Here is a 21,904-nt window from a genome sequence, read left to right as displayed (position 1 = left end):
ACTGAAAACCCAGCAGCCAGCCACCAACTCCGCAAGCCAAACCCGGTTTAATAAACTCCAGAACCAGCCAGAACCATATATAAAATAACCGTTTCTTCTTCCTCTCATCGACCACCTACTCCAACCCCTCCCCCGACAACACCCTCCTCAAAATCCCCTGCCCCCTCCCCTCCCCCTCCACAACCCCCTCCATCTCCCTAAACCCAACACAGCTCGCCACCCTCCTCTCATCAGCCACCAATCCAACCTTCATATCCCCCATCCCAAAAACATCCTTCTTCTTCCCCCTCCTGCTCGGCGTCCTCGCCAAACCCCCCGGCGTCCCGCTCCCACCAAAAGACCCCATCTTCCCATCCACCTCGGCAATCAAACTCACCATCTCCAAGCTCGCCACCACCTCCCTAAACTCGGAAGAGCTCAACGGATGCAACACCGAGTCCGTCTTGCAAAGCTTCGTATAACTTTCAAACAGCGCCTTCACCGTCGGCGCCGCAGGCAAATTCTTACTCGGCGTACCACCACCAACTTGAGAAGAAACCCTCTCCCGATTCCGCTTCTCAATCGCCAGCAGCGAGCACAGCGCCGCCTTTTGCTGAAGATTCAACACCTTCAACCGTTGCATAGTCCCGTTGCTGAAAGCCGCAGCAGTAACCTTGTTCAAGTGCCCAATTGACACCCTCGGCGCCGTCTCCACCGTCAGCACCTGCAACGCCTTGATAAGCTGCCCAGACACGCTGCTCTGCTGCCCCGGCTTGGGAAGAGAAAAATTGTGCTTCTCCCCCAGGACCTTTCTTGACGGCGACATTTGCAGCATGTTTTCCTTGATTTCATTCTCGTGCTTTAACCTGGTTTCAGATTCGACAAGATCGATAGCTCGCCGGCAGACCTCAAAAGCACGGCGGAGATCACCGGTTTGGGTCGAGACTTTTCGGGAGCAGAGCTCAATGGCGGCCGGGTGGAAGAAGGGGATAAAGTTCTGGTCTGGGTGGTTTGCTGGCAAGAGGGATTTTAACCGGGTGGTGATGATGTTTTTGACTTGGGGGGCTGTGTATGGCAAGAACGGGAGGATTTCTGGCTTGAGGTTCCGGGATTTGAGGCGGGGGAGGAAGCGATCTGTTAGGTCGAGGGCGTTGGCAATTCCGACCATGAGGAGTCGGCTGCCGGTGGGCTGGAGAGACCATTCGAATACACGATACAAAGACTCGGGGTCGAGGGTGAGGATGTGGTCGATTTCGTCAAGGACAATCAGATACACCTTGTTCGAGGCCGACTTCTTTTTGGGGATGAAGAGTTTCTGCAGGGCTTCGACCACGTCGGTTTCGGAGAGGTCGGTCTCCTGGTCTTCGGGGGTAACGAGCTGGTCGAGGAGGGTATGGTACAGGTCCTTGGAGGACTTGGCTGACATGCAGTTGATGTAGGCTTTTTTGATGGAAGAGTCAGCAGACTCGGAGACGGTCTCGTCGGTGATGCGGTTGACCATGGCGGATTTGCCTGTGCCGGGGGGCCCGCTGACGTAGAGGCAGCCGCTTGGTTTGGAGGTGGTGCACCGGCTGAGGAATCCCTTCATCTTCGCCCTTTCGTCGTCGCGTCCGATGAGCTGCCCTGGGTCCGCGCTGCGGGAGAAGAGCTGACGCGCTTGGTGGTAGACTGTTTGAACGGAGGACGGGGTGAGGGGTGTCGAGGGTGTCATGCGCTTGGAGAACTTTCCAACCGACATGACCCGGTGCCGGGGAGTGGTTGTGACGCCCTTGGAGAAGACATCGTAGTGACGCGGTGTTGAAGGCGTGACGGGAGGGATGGCGGAGCTCTTGACTGTGCTGGCCACCGAGGCTCGTCTGGCGAGTGATTTTGAGGGCGTCTTTTGCACATCTTTGAAGGTCTTTTCTTTCCAGGTTGTCTTCTTTTCTTGTGTCTCGCCAGTCTCATCGCTCGCATCTTCGTCTTCCGCTATTACAATGTCGTTCTCCTTTTCGGCTTCTGGCTCATCCGCAATGGTGGCGCTTCGAAGGGTTCGTCGAGTGCGCTTGGCAGGAAGGTCAAAGGTGATTGCCGACTCTGTAGATCAAAAGAACTGTCAGTTGTCACTGCCTCTTTGACCTTGAAATACGTGAGTAACAAACCTGAGTTCTCCTTTGAACTCCGGGTTCTCTTTCCAAGAGTGGGTGATACCATCTTGCCGGCTTGTTTACTTTTGGCAAGCGCTAGTGACGAAGTACACAAGTTGACGATGGCCGAGATCCCGCGGAGGAAGGAGTTGTTGGCGATGGCAACGGTGGAGAGACAAGGTGAAAATAGTTGTTAGGCAGGAGGGCCCTGGCATTGTGAAATGGAGCTCTTGTCTCTTTCGGGATCTGTCGCGCCTTCCAATTCCACGGTAATTCCACCCCCCCTGTGAAACGCGACAATGCGCGTCTTGGGGTGGGGCCTTTGTCGCGCGCTTCAGCGCGTTTCAATTAAATTTTGGTGGCTGGAGCTCCACCTGCAACACGAACCTCAACCGAGGCGTTGCAGCTTCTGTGGCTGATAAAGTGTGGCTTGTGGTTCGTGGGGGTTTCTCCAACTGCTCCCCGCTTCCCCGCATGCGACAATGACAAAACGACGTCAAGTGGAAGGGGGCGAACTCCGTACCCAGGCGCTGCCGGCCGGGAGCCGATGACATCCGCTTCTTATCGGGGACTTGGGGCTCGGCCGGGTTCGTTGTTTGCCTCTTCAAATGTCTTGTTGCTATTGCTGTTTCTCTTCTTGTTGCAGCTCACTTCCTAGATGCTGCGACTTTTGCGACTTGTTGGCAAGGTTGAAGGACAGGCCAGGTTAGAGAAAGTACTTGGATTTTGGAGACCTGGGTTGGCTGAATCAGTTGGGCGGCGATGGACAAGTCCAACAATGCGATGACAAGCGGCTACAATGCCAAAGTGGAGGCCTTTCGAGATGAGGAGTACCCTATGCTCAAAGGTATTGCTCCTAGCTATCTAGCAACTTGACAGGCAGATTTGGCTAATGAATGTCAGGGTCCGTTTATCTTGATCATGCTGGGACGACGCCATACCCCAAATCATTGATGGACTCGTTCGTCCGAGATATGACATCGAACCTTTATGGCAATCCCCACTCTGGATCCAGTTCATCCCAGCTTTCAACATCGAGGATTGAAGATGTTCGGCTCCGAGTGCTCCAGTTCTTCAATGCTGACCCTGCCGACTTTGATGTGGTGTTCGTGGCCAATGCGACAGCTGGAATCAAGCTTGTTGTAGATGCCCTGAGAGCTGCTCCTGATGGGTTCAACTATGCGTATCATCAGGCGAGTCACACCAGTCTAGTCGGTGTCCGGGAAGAGGCTCGAAATAGCCTCTGTCTGGACGACAGACAGGTTGAAGAATGGGCAACGGGTCAAACCCCATTTGAAGGCCATGAGGACAGACCGACTCTATTTGCATACCCTGCGCAATCTAATATGGATGGCAGTCGGTTGCCTCTGCGGTGGTCAGACACGATCCGCTGCAACACAGATGTATCGAGGAATAGGACATACACTTTACTGGATGCGGCAGCATATGTGTGTTCCTCACCGCTCGACCTCAGTTCTGTCGAGCGAGCCCCTGACTTCATAGTCTTGAGCTTCTACAAGATATTCGGCTTCCCGGATCTAGGTGCTCTGCTTGTAAGACGCCAAGCGGAAGAAGTCTTCAATACGATGAAGTATTTCGGAGGCGGCACTGTCGATATGGTTGTTGTTTGCGTGAAGGAGCAGTGGCACGCCCCTAAGAACCAGTTCTTACATGAGCGTCTGGAACATGGAACATTACCTATTCACAACATCATCGCGCTCGACGCTGCTATGGACGTTCAAAAACAATTGTTCGGTACGATGAAGGAGGTATCACAACATACGGCGTTTTTACATCAAAGACTGGACCGCGGTCTTCGGTCAATACGACATGGGAACGGCGGGCCGGTCTGCACCATCTATTCACCAGAACCTAACCCACAAGCGGGTAGTGGTCCTGTGGTCGCCTTCAATATCCGAAACAACCAAAATGCATGGGTGAGCCTGGCCGAAGTCGAGAAGCTGGCTACCCTAAAGGGCTTCCATATCCGCACAGGTGGTGTGTGCAACCCTGGAGGTATCGCTTCAGCTCTTGGTCTCGAGCCTTGGGAGATGAGGCAAAACTTTAGCTCTGGCTTTCGGTGCGGAACCGACAATGACATTATGGCCGGAAAACCGACTGGCGTCATTCGAGCGAGCCTTGGAGCCATGAGTACTATCTCAGATGTCGATGCATTCGTGGACTTTATTACAGAGTTCTACCAGGATTTGACTCTGCCACCACCTCTTACATCACACACAACCCAGCAATCAAGTCGGGCCGATCTTTGCGTTCACAGTATAAGTATATACCCTATCAAAAGCTGCGGTCATTTCCAGGTTCCTCCAGGAGTTGATTGGGAGGTCCGACCAGAAGGCCTTGCTTGGGATCGAGAATGGTGTCTGGTTCACCAAGGCACTGGTCAAGCTCTGAGCCAAAAGAGATACCCAAAGATGGCACTTGTACGGCCAACACTGGATTTCGATCGAGGCGAGCTAAGGGTCAGATATGCCGGACAACTTCCACTGCACCAGCCTAGAGAAATAAGCATACCACTCTCTAAGAACCCTTCCTTGTTCCGGCAACCAACGACACTAGGGTCGCGATCATCACGAGTTTGTGGCGAGGAAATCCTAGCGCAAACATACGTCTCGAACGAGGTCAATGATTTCTTCTCGGGTGCCCTCGGAGTGCCCTGCATGCTGGCCAGATTTCCCCCAGGAGGCCAAGGAAAAAGTATGCGGCATTCAAAAGCTCATCTTCAGAAGCATCAACTTCCATTGGCAACACCCTCTCATCAAACACCACGACTTCCTGGCTCGTTTCCCGGAGACCGTCCACCATCACCACCAGACTCGGACACGGAAAGAAGTGGCCAAGAACGACGCATATTATTGTCCAATGAAAGTCCCATACTGGCTATCACTCTTCCGAGTCTGGATGCCCTCAATGAGGAGATCAGGAGGACAGGTAACCACAAGGGGGAAATCTCTCCAGATGTTTTCCGAGCCAACGTTGTGATTGCCCCGGCCTCACAAGGCTCACAAGGTTCGATAGAGCCCTACGCCGAAGACTCGTGGTCACATCTGAAAATAGGAGATGGTGGTCACAGGTTTGAGATGTTGGGGTCTTGCAGGAGATGTCACATGGTATGCATCAACCAGGACACGGCGGAAAAGAGCCAGGAGCCGTTTGTGACATTGTCAAAGACGAGGAGGTTTGATGGCAAGGTCTTTTTTGGGGTGCACATGGCAGTGACGAGCCAATCGCAACTTCCCACTTTGAGGGTGGGGGATGTGGTTGTTCCTTCCTGGGCACTTGTGTAAATATCAATGTGGAAAGTACAAGTAATTTTTGGAAAGAATGATCTCCTTCATCCCATCTCCATCCTAAAGAACGTTTGCTGCGATTCAAGCCCAAAAGTCTGTGACCAAATACTAGACATTAGCGACGAATAATTCATGATCATATAGACAACCACGCCACATGGTAGATTGTGACTTTTTATTTTTTATTTTTTATTACATTTGTTGTCGGTGTTGGTCAGCCTCTCGGAGCAGTTGGTTGCTAGCGGCGGCAAGATGTACCTATATTGGGCACTGTTCTCAAAAACAAGTGGCTGTGTCAGCGACGATATAATTCGGGAACTCGAGCAAATGTCTCACAAACATTTTCGCCTCATTGATTTCTCTCATATTTCCCCCCCGAAACAATGAACACACTGTTCAATTGACTTTTTTGCGGTTTTTCTTCTTCTTTTTCTCACTCCCCCACCATTGACCCGACAGTCCGGCAAAGAGGGGGGGTACCATCCCGCTAGCCGCCCAACGTTCGTGCATATATACCACCATCCGAGCATCACCGGCGCCAAACCATGACCACCACCACCCTCAACCCCAACGACCCCCTCTACCACCTCCCCACCGCTCAAATTTTTCACCTCCGCACCCTTTTTTACACCCAGCTCTCCCTCGGAAAGATCAAACCCCTCGTCCTCCCCTCCGCCTTCTTCGGCACCCTCTTCCTCCCCTTGCTCTACCTCTCCATCCCACATAAATCCCGCCCCTGGCTATATTCCCTTAGGTGGGTGGTCGCCTTTTTGATCGTGTACATCGATTACACACTCCTACTCACCACCTCTGGTTCCAACGTCGCGATTGGTTATGCTGTTGGGTTGATTGCCTGTCATGGGACGGTGTGGGGGTTGACGCTGGTGTTGTTTACACGGCCGCAGTGGGATGCTGCGCGTGTTGTGAGAGATGGGGAAACGGGGGGGTATACATGGGAGTTTTACCCTGAGGAGGGGAGTTGGTGGAAGAGGGTGGGATGGGCGGGGGATTTGCAGTTGAATTTTAGGGGGGTGGGGTGGAATTATGCTGTTAGTACTATACCCTCCCCGCCGTTTCCGACAGCGGGAGGGGGCCAGGGACAAACGGTTGAGATGGGGAGGATGGAAAAGGTGACGAGGCAGGGGTATTGGGTTTGTGAGACGGGGAGGGAGTTTGTGAGGGATCGGTTGTGGCAGGTTGGGTGGAGTTGGGTGGTGATTGATGTGTGGACTACGTTTGGGAGGGCGGATCCGTATATTGTTTTGGGGCCCGAGTATGTGCACGCGTCGCATTGGAAAATCAACAGTTTGCCCTCGGCGCTGGAGGGGGTGCCGATGGGGGTGGTGAGCTTGGGGAGGAGCATCTTGGGGATTACGGGGGTGGCGGCGGGATTGTTTTATTTTCATTCGATTTATCAGTTGGTTAATTACTGTGTGCTTGGGAAGGGGGGGTTGGATTTGTTGGGGGTGCAGGGGGAGTTGTGGCAGTATCCGAGTCTGTTTGGGGGGTTTCACATGGTGAAGGAGAAAGGGCTGGCTGGGTTTTGGGGGGCGTGGTGGCATCAGAGTTTTAGGAGGGGGTTCGCGGCGGCGGGGGAGTGGGTTTTTGATGTGGTGACTACGGGGGAGACGGTGCCTGCTTTGAGGGTGAGGGATACCAACGGGGAGGTGAATGGAAAGGGGTATGACAATGATAAGGAGCGACGGGCTAAGAAGCCGACGAGGGCGAAGACGGTGGTTACGGTGTTGATTGCGTTTTTCTTGTCGGGGCTGATGCATGCCTGTGGCGGGTTGACGTCTATGAGTCCTACGACCAAGTTTTGGACGCCAATTATGTTTTTTGCCACTCAGGGCGTCGGGGTGCTGGTTCAGGGCTTTGTTTGTCAGTATTTTAGGGGGTTCATTGAGAGGAACTTTTCGACGAGGTGGAGGAGGGTAGGGAACTTGGTTGTTGTTGCTGTGTGGCTTCAGTTGACTGGTTGGGGGCTTGTTGATGATATGAGCAGGGCGGGGATCTGGTTGTTTGAGCCTGTGCCGTTCTCGCCGGTGAGATGGTTGGTAAAGATCTTGGGTTATGGAGATATGCTGGGAGGGAATAATGGAAATGTGTGGAGGTTGGACGAGGAGTATGGCTTGAGATGGTGGTGGGGACCTGAAGGCAGGTGGTGGGAGAGCGGGCTTAAACTTTGAGAAGGTGTGAGAGAGGATGATGCTGGTGTGTTAATGGTCGGGTGTCAAGGTGTAGCGGATAAAGGGCATATACATAAAACAGACTTGATGGGAAGTAGCTGGACTTGGTTCAAGGCATTTACAAACATATCTGGGTTAGCGATAGACCAGTACAGACATAGATTATCTATCGATTTCAATCTTCCTACATGTGCATTATAAACATGCTTTAAACGCACTTGCTAGCATTTCCAACAAACTTCCGATCTCAACCATCAGATCCCAACTCCCCTAACAATCTTGATTAAACCCGCAACACCAACCCCCTTCTTCCCCTTCGACAAGTTGACCGTCTCCTCCTGCAGCCAAACCACAACCTCTCTGTATCCCGTCTGCTTCCTAACAAGAACCTGTCTAAAAGCCACCATCACCAACCACGCCACCTCCCCCTTTGTAACCATACACTCATACCCCGGCCACCTCTCCTTTCTGCTTTTGCTCGTCAGCAGCAGAAACGCAACATCAATCAATGACCTGATAGTATCTATCCCCGTTTTGTGTCAGCAAACCCAACACTTTCGTGTCTACACCAAGATATAAACTACCTTTAACAACCCCCCCACCGGGCTGTCGTTTCTTCCCCATACACCTCCCATAAGCCCACATCTTCCTGGCGCAGACCCCAAAGGCGGCAAACGCGTTGGCCAGCACCTTGGGCCTCGAGTTGAGGCTGGTATCATAAAGGTGGATGCCGGACTGGAGCTTGAACGAGGCGAGGACCTTGCGGGAAAAGTTGCGGCCTGGGCGGCGGGTGTGTTCTACTGTTAAAGAGTTGAAGACTATAAATGCTTTGTTAGTATTTTTGTATCACGGTAATACAACAACAGAAGGACGGGGGTCAATACCGCTTTTAGGGTTACCTGTAAGAGCGGTGTTATCTTTGGAGATTTCGAGAGTTTTGGTGTTGATGAATAGGCCCGTGTAGGGGAATTGAGCTGGTCTGTTGTTGTTTTTGGATTGTAAGGTTGGGAGAGTGGTGCCGTTAATGGTGACGGGGAAATTAACGAGGGACTTTGAAGGGTTGACGGTTACGCCGTAGGCGGGGACGCCAGAGTGCATTGTTGTGATGAACTGGGTTGCTTTGGGGAGGGAGGTGGTGATGAGGAGGAAGTCGTCTATCAGCCGGAGGAGCAGGCTGTCGTTGGTGTTGTCATCGGAGAACAAAAAGGAGAGGTGGGTGCGCTCGAGGTCGGCGTAGAAGTAGTTGCAGAGGGCGGAGGAAATCACCGAGCCTTGAGGGATGCCGGATTTTTGGCGGTAGTGTTTCTTGCCTATGCGGATGAGGTTGTCTTTGATGTGGGACGTGGATAGAGACATCAGGTCCCGGGTGTTGTGGGTTTTCTGGGCGTTGGAGCGGTCGACGAAGATGGTGTCTTTTTTGGTCGGGGCGAGAGTGGTCTCGATGAGTTGGGAGAAGGGGAGGGGGTCTTTGTTTGGTTGGGCTACCGAAGGCCAGCGGCTGGCGGCTTTGGCAGTGCTGCCTTTGCCAAGGACCATTTCGAGGGGGCTGACTTCGGCGTGTTTCTTGATTTTGTAAAAGGCTTGCTTGGGGATCTGGCGGAGTAGTTTGATCATGGCGTCTTGGGGGATGGTATCGTAGGCGGCCGTGACGTCAACTTTGGCAAAGTAGAGCTTGTGGTTTCCTTGGCCAAGGGAGGTTTTGAATGCCTTGATGCGGGGGTAGATGTCGCTCACTGAGAAGAGGGAAGATCCGAGACGCTCGGCATTTCGTGTCTGTTGTTTCGTTAGCTTAAAGGTCCAATCTCAAGAAAGGTTTTCACACACCCTCTCAAGCTTGAGCACCGAATTCACCGGCCCCAAATTAGTATTGATACTGTAGCTCAACCCAGCTTTCCCCCCTGGCCGCAGAGTCCGACGTGACAAATTCATGAGAGGTCTCATGTTGGTTTCCTTGGGAACCAGCCGAAGGTGGGCAAGTCCAAGTTTGCGGGACCCCAAGATCCGTAAAGCATCTTCCAACCTGACCTCCTCAAACATCCTGGTCTTGAGCGCGGCCATGGCAGGCTCGGCAACATACCGCCAGACGTCATGCCGATAGAAAAACAGACAATACTTGTCAACACTGGAATCAGTGACATAGAAATTGCTTCGAATCAAGGGTATCAAGAATGAATCAAACAGGTAGTAGAGAAACTCGTAAAAGATTTCGGTTCGTTTCTGCATGTCTGACTGCGAGCATTTTTGGTTGGCTAGTCCAGGAGGTGCGAGCCAGTCGATATCTTGGAGCTGGAAAGCAGTTAGCATACCGCGTTCTAAGATGTGCAGAGAGATTATTTTACCTTCATTCCCTGCATGACCTCATGCAGACACATGCTCTCAAACCGCCGCAGATGAATGAACTCGTGGACCTTTTTGAGAAGGCAGGCCTTGTTGTGCTCTTGTGCGTCGCCCTGGCCCCAGAACTCATTGGGGATCACCTTGGCTAGTATAGCCTGGCAAAAGGCCGAGACAGACGATGTTGGAGTTGCCAACTCCGTGAGAGAGCTGTACTTCAAGTTCCAATCCGGGGCTGCATTCTGCCGAGTCTTCTTCTTGCCCCGAGAAGCTTCGCCAGCTGACCTTGATGATGAAACTAATGACCTTTCCATGGAAGTGGAACCCATCTTACGGCTTTCTGTCAAGCCAGGTACCTAAGAGTGTGAGCGTTGGTACTAGCTGAATTGGGACGGGACAGCCTACTGGGCAATAGTGCTTCATCATCTCGGCATATGCGCAACGGCCGTGCAATATCTGAAGTCGCTCGACAAGATGTTGGACCTGCCCTCTGAGTCTCTTGGGAACGTGCCTGATAGGCTTTCCGGGCGTATCCAACTTGGAAAACTTCTCGGCTATCTCCTCTTCACGAAGGGTGTAGTCCTGGAACCTCTGAGTTGTCTTCTGGCGGTCCACAACCGACGTAAATGGATTATGCAGCCCAAATTGACGGGGAAACATGTACACCAAGATATGCACCACATTCCCGTGGTTAGTATCCTCTTCGGTGGGGGTGGGTGCCTTATATGGAAACCTGTTCAACACATCTAGACAAAAAACTCAGGGGTTAGTTTTTGTCTTGGCAACTCCCAAATAGGGGTAAAAAGGGCCACTCACGGATGTGACGTAAGCCAAAGTGAACAGCGCCACGAGCATTGAGAGCAGCTCTGGCATAGAGCATACGGCTTCTGACAAAAGAGATCTCGGAGGGGCGCATGGGATTTTCTTTGTCGATGGGCTTTGCCTCCAAAGGGCTCAGTTCTGAAATGGGAATCCCACAAAGCTGTTGCATGTTGCCCTTGCCTGCTTTTACAGCCCGGAAAATGGCACAGTCGACAAGCAGGTCGATCATGATGCGCTCCCCTTCTTTGCCCAAGAGCATGAGAAGCTGTGGCCATGGCTTTTCCCTGAGGGCTTCTACTTGCTGATTGCGTTCTACTGCAAAGAGCCCGGGGATTGGCTTGCTTGGGGCGGCTGCCTCCTTCGGATGAGCATTCTCATTTACACTTCTCCGAAAGCCGTCGCATAACAAATGCTTCAACCGGACACCAGCCTCCTGCTGGGAGAAAAGAAGCCAGATAACAAAGTCTACAATCTTTGACAGACGGCCATGTAAGTTGGTGGACTATGCGAATCTCCACTACTCTCTATGACTTACATCGGATTGCGAGTACATGGACCTCCTCAGTCCATCTGACAAGGTCACATAGGATTCATCTCCTTTCCCCTTCTGCGAGAAGGCAATCCACTTCTCCCAGCGGTAGCTGTTCTTTCTCGCGGTGGCATCGTGGCGCCAGGCAACAACTGTTGTGTCCAGCAGCTCTCCCAAGATAGTCTCCTCTTCAGTTGAAGACTTCTGGACAGAAGAGCCAGAAAGCCCTACTGTTGCGATTTTCTTGCGCCGGATGCGTGAAGAGGTTGGCAGTTTCGACAGTGCGTACTGTCGTAATGTTTGTGTCTCAGAATAGTACTGACTCAACAGCGCATGCTTGACAACGGCATCGCGTGGTTCATGCCCGGTCCTCTGATGTTTTGCAGGGTGATCAGCAGAGCCGTTGCGAGTTAGTTCGCCGCTATTGTCTCGACTCCTCTTCCCTTTGGCCGGTCTTGACGCAAGAATAGTTGTCATGATTGGAAAGTGTCGAAGATGTCCTCCTAGTCCAGTTTCCTAGTCCAGGCATTTCTGAGGGAATTAGATGACGGCTTCTGAGAGCTCAGGACCAACCAGCAACGACCAAACATGTGCTGGTGGCTGATTGGGTCGTGGGGTCGCAGGATCCAGGACTCGGGATAATCCGTTGAAGGGAGTGGTGGGAGTGGTGGGAGTCGGGCTGTCGTGGTGTGGTGGGTGGGCGGGCCGGGGAAGTTGGCCGGGGATGAATGAGTGAAAACGGATGTGTGTCCGTTCGGTTGATTGGATATGGAGCGCGTGGGAAAGTCACGAAAAGTTGAAAAGCGACAATTAATACCGAGGCGGGCGAGCGGCACTGGTTCCTGGTGTTCAAGATGTTGTGTGACTGGCGGCGCGTCGGCGTGTGGCGGCGTGTGGCTCAAGCCTCAAACGGTCTGCGACAAGTCGTCTCTCCTGCTTTACCGGCAACCTGAAATATTTTTATTCTGAGCTGGATGTATTGGTTCCTTCTCACCTCATGGCCCTACGCCACACCTGCTCTAGGAGTTCAGGCTCCGGGTGTACAGTCTCGGCCACGAAGGGTCAAGAAGTCAGAGAGAGAGCTTAAGCTTGGCGGCCAGTCACAGCTGGTCAAGCTCAAGGGTCGGGCAGTCAAGGTTATCTCGGCGGCACAGCTGGTTGAACAGTGCGTCATTGGGCAGCCACACAGGGTTGACTTGTATTCATGCCTGTCCCTTCAGCATTTGCGATTCGTTGGATCTGTTGTTGGCTCGAATTCATCATCTTCATGGATGGAAACATCCCACCCCTGGTGCCCCGCTACGGGCAGGGGCCTTCTCTCACATGTCTGTTCGTCCACACAGTCAACTGCTATGAACTGAGGAGGATTCGGATGAGAGAAAACAAAACATCAGCAAAAAAGTTCGGATGCCATGCCAAGTTATGTATCTTCTACAGAATCGGCCGAAAACCCGCCGCAGACCCCCTGTTCAATCCCCACTGCACCGTTGAGACAGAACGGGCAATTACACGATCATGATGGATGGCCCCCGCTTTCTGGGCAGCAGCACAGCTAGCTACCTACACCATCAAACACTTTGAATCCCTTTCGATACTCACATGGGATAGAGCCCAGAAAAAGGTCGTATTCCTATCTTCTCGAATTGTTCGAGGAGTGGAGAGACGGTTGATGCCGGCCAACACAAGCCGCGCAGCCGCAGAAGGTCAGCACATCAGCCTGATCCCCAAACGGGCAGCTGGTAAGTAGTATTGGATACACCTAAGGTTGTAGAGGACATCTACAGGGGGTCCGGGTAGAAGAGAAACCTTACCGATAGCCTGGGTAATTCCAAGACTTTCTTGTCATCCACCAACGCCCCTCCAACTTCCCTCAAGCTGACATCGCGAGGCAGCTTGTCCCTGTTGATTATGTACCAACTGCAACACTGCAACACTGCAACACTGCAACACATTCTTCTCAAAACAGAAAAAAGAAAATAAAGTTTGCCAAAGTGCCCAGGATGGATGGGTATGACCAACTCGCATCAAGGAGAGCAGGAGAAAAAGGGCTCGCACTCGGACGATGGCACAGGATATGAGCATATATGTGTCGTCCCGTCTCTGTCGTCTCATTGATATTCCATAGGCCGCTGCCCGAAAGGCGCCGTAATTGCACAGAGGTTCTGAGGAACAAGTACGGATAGCGCACTGACTCTTGTAGCTGGCTAGCAGAGCGGCTAGGGTTCGGTGCAGTGAAGCGTTTGCCCCGTACTTTTTTGCTCTTATGGAGGTGGATCCCGGACCTGGTGTTGATGGAGGTGTTTCGTTCGCCCAGGGCTGTCCCCAGTCGCTTGTGCAGACAGCCAATCCTCGCGCTCGCCAGCACATCAACCTCGACGAGCCCCGACATCTTCTCTCTCTCTCTCTGCCGCCTCCCCACCCCCCCCCCCCCAGTCACTTACCAGTGTCCAGTTGCCCAGTTATGGACGATGGATCTCGATGATCATTGAATTCCGCACAGCCAGTCGCGGACGGAGCGTTTGCATGCACGCCGTCCACGACGTAACCTTACGGACCTCCACCACTGGCCAAACGACCTGAGAGTGATGGGAGCGAGACCATGGACGATGGCAGTCTTGGAGAGGAGGCGCCTGCTTCGCGCCCCGGCCAGCTCTTCGACCATCACCATCACCACCATAACCCCCAGCATCACCAGCAGCTTTTCGAATACCAACAACAGCACCACACCCAGCACCACCACTCCCACGACCCCTACGACCCTTATGAACACCACTTCCACCCCGGCGCCGATCTCGACCGAGACCTAGACCCCCGACCCGGCGGCCAAATACCCCCCCTCGCCTCGCATGCCGCAGCCTCGAACCTCCAGGCGTTTGCTGCCAATTCCTCTCTGGACGACTCGCTAGATCCCGACGACTTTTACCGTAGCTACCAAGGTGCGCAGCAGCCCAGGAATGAGTCCCCGCAAACCGTAGATCTCATGGCCCAGGCCTCGTCCAGCTCTCGACAGACGCTCTCTACGCGCTCCAACGGCAACGGAACGGCATCAAGGCCATCAGGGCTCCCCACGAACCGCAATGCTCTTCGACCGACTCAGCGTGCCGTGTCGAACCCCGTCGACGACCGTTCGTCCAAAGCAGCCAACAGTTTTCCCACGAGTGTGAAAGAGATGAAAAAGAAGTTTGACCAGACCGCCACACAGCCCGGGGCAGCGGCTCGAAAGCCACTGCCCAGGTCATCCAGCAGCACCAATGGAAGGGCCACTGGCACGGGGAGCAATTCGTCAACATATGGTTCCAGCAGAGGGACATCTAGTGTTCGGGGAACATCTGTCACTCGGGGAACACAACGACCGACCGATGATCAGCAGTCATTTGCGAGCAGGATCAGTCGACCTCGTACGGCAACGTCGTCACATCCACAGCCATCCAAGCAAAACAACCATGCCTCACCGAGGATTCCTGCAGTGCCCAAAGGACCGGAACCAGGCCTCTCCCGCCAGCCCGGCCTCTTGTTTGGCGAGATACTGCCTGAACACAACGACTCGGCCACAGTCGGCTTTGGGATCGAAAATGCCCGGCCACGGAGGACGTCCGAGTCTAGTATTCATCATTCAAGGTTACAGATGCGCAGTTTATCAGATCCAGACATCGAGCCTCCGTCACCCACCGACTGGTACCGCGGCGCCGCGCCAAGCGACCAGCAGGCCTCCGATCATCCAAGCGTCAACACGAGTATACCCAAAAACCATAACCGAGCTCAGAGCGACTTTGCTGGATCCAAGTTGGGAATGAGGCGTCAGTTTCCCAATGAATCCGCTGTGGCCTCACCGATATCACCGACCTCGCCGACCTCCCCAACCTCCCGTCTCCCTATCATGGTGAAGAAGATCAGTAACCAGAGTGACAGTCCCGCCTCAACTCGTTCGAACTCCCCTTCGCTCAAGTACGCAGCTGCCAGCGGGAGAACATCTCGGCAGCATGTACCATCCAGCCGGTCGAGGACGCCGACGACCAGTGCGACGGTTTCAACACCTCAGATCAAAACACCAACAGCTCGCAAGGGCCCACCCTCGAGCATAACCACGACAGGCAGCCGGCTGAATGCCCATGTTGCTGTCACTCCTCCGAAATTGTCACCCAGTCTTCGTAGCTCGCGGCCACGGCAATCTGTGGCGACGGCCACCACAGCAGCATCCAGAATGCGAGCCGTAGAACGGGAACGAGGTTCGTCACCCCAGAGACAACCTTTGAGGCCCACTCCAAAAGCAGAAGGATCAGGCACACGGAGGCGCAAACTCTCTGTCGGGCCCATTGACTTTGCACAGCGCCGTGAGACTATCAAACTTGCCTACAGCAAGTCCATCAGAGACAGCCAGGCCAAGGAAGCGAGACAGGCTGCTGCTGACAAGAGGAAAAGGGAGCTGGAGGTGGTGGCCAAGATCAAACTGGAAGCAGAAGCGGCCACGATGGCTGCCGTCGCCAATGCCAATGCCGCCGCTGCCGCTGCCGCCATAAGGCCGGCTCGATCGACTGACAACTTGAGGTTTGTGGAGATTGGTATCGAGAAAGAGGCACCATCGTCGCATTTGCAACCGCCGGTTGGAGACTCCCCAGCGCCACCAGTGCCTGCAACACCAGCTCCACCGGTCCCGTTGGAACCCCTGAGGTTGGAAATACCAGGCAGTTTCCCCAATGTTGGGTCATCTCATCTGGAACCAGAGGAAGAACCCATGTCTGCTTGCTCCGCTAGCACTGCAACGACCGAGTTCGAAATTGATGACCAGCCTGAGCCAGAAAGGCCAGAAAACACAGCTGCCATAGATGAAGCTTTGGGCATGACAATGCCTGGCCTCACGCAAGTCACCTTTGTGCCAGAAAGCTTTCAACATGAAACCTCTAGCCCGCCGGCCGAGCAGGCCGTGGTTCCAGTATTACACAAGAAGGCGTCTTATCAATCTCCATTTGATGAGGATGAGAAGGTCGATGACGACAGTGTATCCATAAAAATTTCGCTTGACACGTCCACGGAGCCCCAGATGTCTCCCCAGCTAACACCAACCCGCACTGACTTTCAGCCGGAGCCTACCTCCACTGCCGCACCGAGCCAGGACGAAGACGATGAGTACGTGCCCCGACCGTACACATTTACCTCGGACAACTACGAAACAACGGTCACGATTCTCGGCCCAGAAAATGATTTCCGGCCGTTGCACCACAACCCGCCTCGTGTTGCCATGCCGGCAGCAGATCTGCCACGACAGGATGAACGACAGACGGCCAGCAATGTGACGATTGAGGCATCGGAAACTTCGCATTTGGAGGATGTGGTGCGGTTTGAGGAGCCCAGAATTGTGCTGGACAAGCTGGATCGGCTGGAAGACTTTTATGTCGGACCGCGTTTGAGTGACAATGTGGCATCGTTGCGTGATTCAACATGTACATCGTCAGATTCTGGAACTCCTTTTGACACGCAGCCACCACTGGCAGAGTACGAAAAGACACCAAACACATTACACAGTTTGACTGTCCCCTCGCTGCTGGCACCTGGGAATCGTCTCAGTCAGAATTCTGCCTGGACCGACTTTTCCTTTGGAAGCGACGACCAGAATGCCGGCCTGCAAAGCACGCATTCTCAGCAGTCTCTTGGATACGAAAGCCAAAAATCTGGTTTGGAAGAGTTTCGATCTCACAGCCCGGACAAGTCACCGCTGGATAGGTCCGGTGCTGCTACTCCGCCCATGTTGGCCGAACGGCAGCGTAGCAGTTACCAACTCTCTGCCCATGAAAAGGGAACGGACCGTGTCACTGAAGAAGAAGAGTGCCAAACAGAAGAGCGCGACGAGGATGTGCCGCAGCCGCAGGAAGAACATGTGGCTGCGCGTCCACAGCGGCAGCCACCGCCTCCTCCGTCCTTTGAGTTTGTGGACGATGATCGAGAGACGTCTGTGTACGGGCAAGAAACTAGGCCAACAAGCTTCCTGCATCCTCAGCAAGAGTCGCGGCCACAGTCCGAAGTTCTATCACCCGATTCTGGATCGCAAGTCACTTTTGAAACACTCGACCGGTCCAATATTTCGGTTAATGACAGCGAGACGCTCACCGAGTCTGTTGTTGAGAGGCCATCACTATCGGCTGAAGCGCAGGAGGAGCAAAAGAGGCTGCGCCAGCGTCAATTGGTTATACGGGAACTGATTGATACCGAGGATGCGTTTGTCAGAGACATGAGCGTGGTTGAGGAAATCTACAAGGGGACTGCCGAAGCCTGTCCCAACCTGGACAGCAAGACGATCAAGTTGATCTTTAGGAACACGGATGAAATCATTGCTTTTCATGCCGCGTTCGTTGCCGAGTTCAAGGAGGGAGCATCTACGGTGTACACTCCCAAGGCCCGACGGTCACCTATTCTCACCCCTTCGGCTGCCCCGTCGATCAAGGACTCCGATTCAGCTACCTTAAACTCTGTTACTTCTTCTGCAAAACCTGAGCTGGACGATGAGAAGGACCGCCTCACATCTATTGGGCCGGTGTTCTCAAAGAGCATCGAACAGCTAAAGGCTGTGCACGAGGTGTATTTGCGATCCAGTGACCAGTCGTCCAAACGCCTCGTCCAGATTCAGGAAGACGATGGTGTCATGCTCTGGCTCAATGAGTGTAATGAGGTCGCCAAGGAGCTGACTTCTGCCTGGAATTTGGACTCGCTGTTGGTGAAGCCCATGCAGCGCATCACAAAATACCCAGACATTATCACACATCTGCTCAAATATACGCCGGCAGATCATCCGGACAGGGAACCATTGGTTGCTGCGCGGTCGGCCGTCATCGACGCCATTGACGAGATCAACAAGTCCAAGAAGAATTATGAGCTGGTTGGACAAATCGTCAGCAATAGGAAGCGCAAGGATTCGGATGTCCGCGGCATTGCCAGGGCTTTTGGAAAACGGGTTGACAAACTCCAGGCGACCAGTCCGAAAACGGCAGAGGACGAGGATTACAAGAAGCTGCAGCAGCAGTTTGGTGATGATTACCTCCGTCTCCAGGTGGTTCTGAGAGATGTTGAGTATTACACGAGGAACGTGTCGACCTATGTGCACGAATTCCTTCAGTATCTCTCGTCCATGGAGCTGGTGATGCGACTGCAGCCGTCTAGAGACTATGCTCACATCGAAAGTAAATGGGTTCAGTTCAATGTCTCGATGAGAGACATTGAGAAGATTGCGTTGGAGCGACATGTGAGTTGCCCGCCCCCGAATTCAGGTTCTTGTAGTTGCTAACGCCCAAAAGCTTTCTGATGTCCGCAAACACGTCATTGAACCCTTTGAGCAGGTCATCAAGTGCTACGGCAACCCTGGTCTGGCTATGAAGAAAAGAGCCAAACGCCGCCTGGACTATGAGAAGTTTGCCCAGCTCAAGGCCAACGGGAAGAAGGTGGACAAGCAGTTGACAGAGCTTGTGGAGCAGTATGAGGCTCTGAATGAGACGCTGAAAAAGGAGCTGCCCAAGCTTTCTGCCATGACTGCCAGGATTGGCAATATCTGTCTTGGCAAGTTCATCAGCATCCAAACAGCCTGGTATAAGATGTGGCAAGACAAAGTCAAAGCACCTCTCCAGGATGCGAGCCATGTTCCTGAAGTGTCGGAGATTGTGTCGGGCTTCCAGCGAGAGTTTGCGCTGCAAGAAGAGAGGGCCATGTTGCTCGCCATCTTGAATCCTACGCTGAGACCTAGGTTTTCTCACTCGACAACAGACGGCGGCGATAGCTCTTCGCTGCTTTCGAGAACAAAGTCTCGGCCGAGCGACCTCCAGCCAACTCGTTCCAGGGGATTGTCCATCAACAGTGAACACGCCCCTACACTGCCAACTCCGGACTTTGTGAGACGCAACAGTGGCCAGTTCAGTCTCTCGCCAGCAAGCAGTGCGCTCCCCAGCCCGGCTCATTACTACCGAGACTATTACTCTGGTATCAATGGCAGCCATGCCCGGGTGAGCTCCAACTCACCGATCACTTCTGACCCCAACTCGAGGTCAGCTGTCGGCCTACCGATGCGTCCAGGCACGGGACGTAGCTTTGACTCGAACAGTCTTCCAAGGCAGAGCACAGAGTCGACTGTTATGACCTCGGCCATGGCAGGAGGAGGGCCAAGCAGGCGGGGTTCAAACTCGACCTACAACAGCTCGGCTTACCCTGGACCGAGTAATAGTACGGGGGACACACGGCGGTTGTCGGGTTTGTTCCACTCCGCGCTGCCACCGGACGACGCAGAGGAGTTTTACCCCCCACAGGTGATGTCACGGGCATCTAGCACGCAGCGGAGCAGGGACGACAGCGGGTATAGAGTGCTCTGGCTGGCGGCTTCGCTGTTTGAGTTTCACATTGAGACGTCGAAGATGGAGGCAGGGTACCCTTATTTGACGTACCAGGCTGGCGAAGTAAGTTTTTTTCTTTTTTTCTTTCTGGTTTCCACCTTTTCTGGCGTTTCGGCGGCCAGATGAACACAATGCTGACCAGGTGGTTTTGCTTAGATCTTTGATGTCATTGCCGAAAAAGGTGAACTCTGGCTTGCGAGGAATCAAGACGACCCCCGGGGGACGGTGGGATGGATCTGGTCGAAGCATTTTGCCAAGTTGGCAGATTCTTGATTTTTTTGTGTCTGTTTTGACTGATAAACCATTTCATATCTGTCTGATTATTATACCTCTACGAGACCAGGTGGGCTTGAGGTTACAGATCACACCCTCACGCACATTGCAAGATTATCTTTTTTTTCTTTATATCAGCAACACTCACACACACGCACACTACAAAAAGGGCAGGTAAATGGCATGGCGGGTTAGGAGGGGGGGAAGGGGGGAAGAGACGCAAATTTTTGAGCATGGCGTTGAATCTTTTTTTTGTTTGTTTTCGAGGTGATTTTTTGTTGTATTTTCAGAAGGAAGGTATGGTGGGGGTTTGGGGGAAGGGGTTGGTGGCGGCGGCCGCGGTGGTGGTGGTGGTGAGAGTGGAAACAACAATGGACAAAAGTGATATCCCGGGGAAAAATGCTCTTCGAATCTTTCTTTTCTTTCTTTTTCCCTTGTCTTCTTTTGGGGGAGGTTTTGGGGTTGGTTGGGGAATGGGGGCGATATTCTTTTGATTTTTTTGTGTTGTGTGTGTGTGGGATGGGAGGGAAGAGATGTTGTGGTGATTTTTGAGAGAAAGAGAGGGGGGGTTTAAGAGACAGTGTAATAACATTTATTTAGGGGTAGGGAGAAAGGAAGAGTAAGAATAAGAGATACAAATGGAGATTATATAACACACATCAAAGCTTTTCACAGGTTGGGCCCGAGTGATATTGTGATTTTGCGTTGAATGTTCATCACGGAGGGCTGAAGTTTTGGCTAGATGAGGGATGAGGAAGAGGGTGGGCTGGAAGACAACTTGAGTTGCTGAAGTTGGAGGGAAATTACTGGCACTTTTTGATTTCTAGGCCGCCTTCTTTGTGTCTTGGTTTCATTACACATCTATCTCTGTTTTCGATTACGAGAACTTAACATTGTTGGGTTTTCCTGTGTTTTCTGTGAGACCAGGCGGCCACTGTCCAAGTCAAAAGAAAGCCCACGTCAACCCCTTTGAAGAACTGTTTGTGATACACAGCCAAGTCAACCAAGTCCACTCAAGTAACCAAGGATATCACTTACCCCCTCCCCTACCATCCCTCTTCCGCCATGGACACACGCCCACCCGATCCGTATATCTCATTGCGTCACCACCCTCACCCTGGCAAGAGATCAGTCTGGCCGTGTCGTTGTTGTTACCGTCGATGACGCCTGTTTTGTTTCTTGTTTTCCCCGTCATATCCTCCTCAAATAGCCATCGAGTTAGTTACCCAATCTGTCTTTAGCCTTGTACCCGAGTGTCTGTGTCCAACCCTTTCGGATAGTGGCGGTCTCGAAATGGTTTCCCCTACCTCGGTATTCTCGGGTTTCATGACGAGGTCGGTTATGGATGAAGTAGGTAGGTGACGGATTTGACATCGTCATAGCTGAGGTGGAGCGGTATGAGGAGAGAGATCATAGCCACCGGTGGCCGCAAGAGAACGACGTTGAGGACAGGGCTTGGGTGGGGGGTCTGTGGTTTTGTTTCTGGTTGTTCGTGATCGTGGTTTCGTGCGTGTGTTATTCTACCAGAAGCTGGGTGTTGTTGGGTGGTTGAGTGGGTGGTAGTGTTTCGATCGATGATGGACTTGGCCGGAACTCAACAAGAAGTGGGTGGTGATGACAGAACTCTTGTTTCGAGAAGTCTGACCGTGGTGCCGTGAAGGGAAGATCCGGTTGAAGGGAACGCTGAACACAGACAGCAGGATGCCTATCAGGTTACTCATCTAAACAGAGTAGACTGTGGTATCGCCAAAGTTGACCTGCCTCAGGTTCGGCCTCGGGCTCGGTATGCCATCTTCCAGACTCGACTCTGAGGTGGGCCGATTCGTTTGCGTTACGCCCATCCTCCTGTTTCGGTTCGTGACAAAAAGGCCGTGTTCTATCGTGCGAAGCTCCGTCGAGCCGAAGGGTATCTAGTCGTCCGCCTTCATCGGCAAGAGAAGAGAGTAGCATTCCGAGTGCTCACTCATAATTCGTTCCC

General features: G+C 53.0%; 5 protein-coding genes across 5 annotated transcripts; 3 read left to right on the top strand and 2 right to left on the bottom strand.

The window, feature by feature from the left end:
* Nucleotides 1-115: 115 nt before the first annotated feature.
* On the bottom strand, nucleotides 116-1,717 carry PODANS_1_7650 (uncharacterized protein; the record flags this gene model as incomplete). Its single annotated transcript, XM_001912952.1, has 1 exon — nucleotides 116-1,717. The coding sequence occupies one exon, from the start codon at nucleotides 1,715-1,717 to the stop codon at nucleotides 116-118; it is 1,602 nt and encodes a 533-aa protein (XP_001912987.1).
* A 1,284-nt stretch (nucleotides 1,718-3,001) lies between these two features.
* PODANS_1_7640 (uncharacterized protein) lies at nucleotides 3,002-5,410 on the top strand (the record flags this gene model as incomplete). The annotated part of the gene is made up of 1 exon (XM_001912951.1): nucleotides 3,002-5,410. One exon carries the CDS (start codon nucleotides 3,002-3,004, stop codon nucleotides 5,408-5,410), a length of 2,409 nt encoding a protein of 802 aa, XP_001912986.1.
* Nucleotides 5,411-5,958: 548 nt separating this feature from the next.
* Nucleotides 5,959-7,602, top strand: PODANS_1_7630 (uncharacterized protein; the record flags this gene model as incomplete). The annotated part of the gene is made up of 1 exon (XM_001912950.1): nucleotides 5,959-7,602. The coding sequence occupies one exon, from the start codon at nucleotides 5,959-5,961 to the stop codon at nucleotides 7,600-7,602; it is 1,644 nt and encodes a 547-aa protein (XP_001912985.1).
* A 254-nt stretch (nucleotides 7,603-7,856) lies between these two features.
* Nucleotides 7,857-12,073, bottom strand: PODANS_1_7620 (uncharacterized protein; the record flags this gene model as incomplete). The annotated part of the gene is made up of 9 exons (XM_001912949.1): nucleotides 7,857-8,125; nucleotides 8,187-8,420; nucleotides 8,502-9,360; nucleotides 9,427-9,888; nucleotides 9,942-10,265; nucleotides 10,342-10,682; nucleotides 10,753-11,230; nucleotides 11,294-11,803; nucleotides 11,861-12,073. Coding segments are annotated over 9 exons (3,690 nt in total), but the record flags the coding sequence as incomplete, so codon positions are not given.
* Nucleotides 12,074-13,591: 1,518 nt separating this feature from the next.
* On the top strand, nucleotides 13,592-19,926 carry PODANS_1_7610 (uncharacterized protein; the record flags this gene model as incomplete). The annotated part of the gene is made up of 4 exons (XM_001912948.1): nucleotides 13,592-13,828; nucleotides 13,884-18,518; nucleotides 18,610-19,716; nucleotides 19,810-19,926. Coding segments are annotated over 4 exons (6,096 nt in total), but the record flags the coding sequence as incomplete, so codon positions are not given.
* Nucleotides 19,927-21,904: the final 1,978 nt, after the last annotated feature.

The sequence above is a fragment of the Podospora anserina genome, chromosome 1, assembly GCF_000226545.1.
Source record: "Podospora anserina S mat+ genomic DNA chromosome 1, supercontig 1".
Lineage (NCBI taxonomy): Eukaryota > Fungi > Ascomycota > Sordariomycetes > Sordariales > Podosporaceae > Podospora > Podospora anserina.
This window is presented reverse-complemented; position numbering and strand designations above follow the sequence as displayed.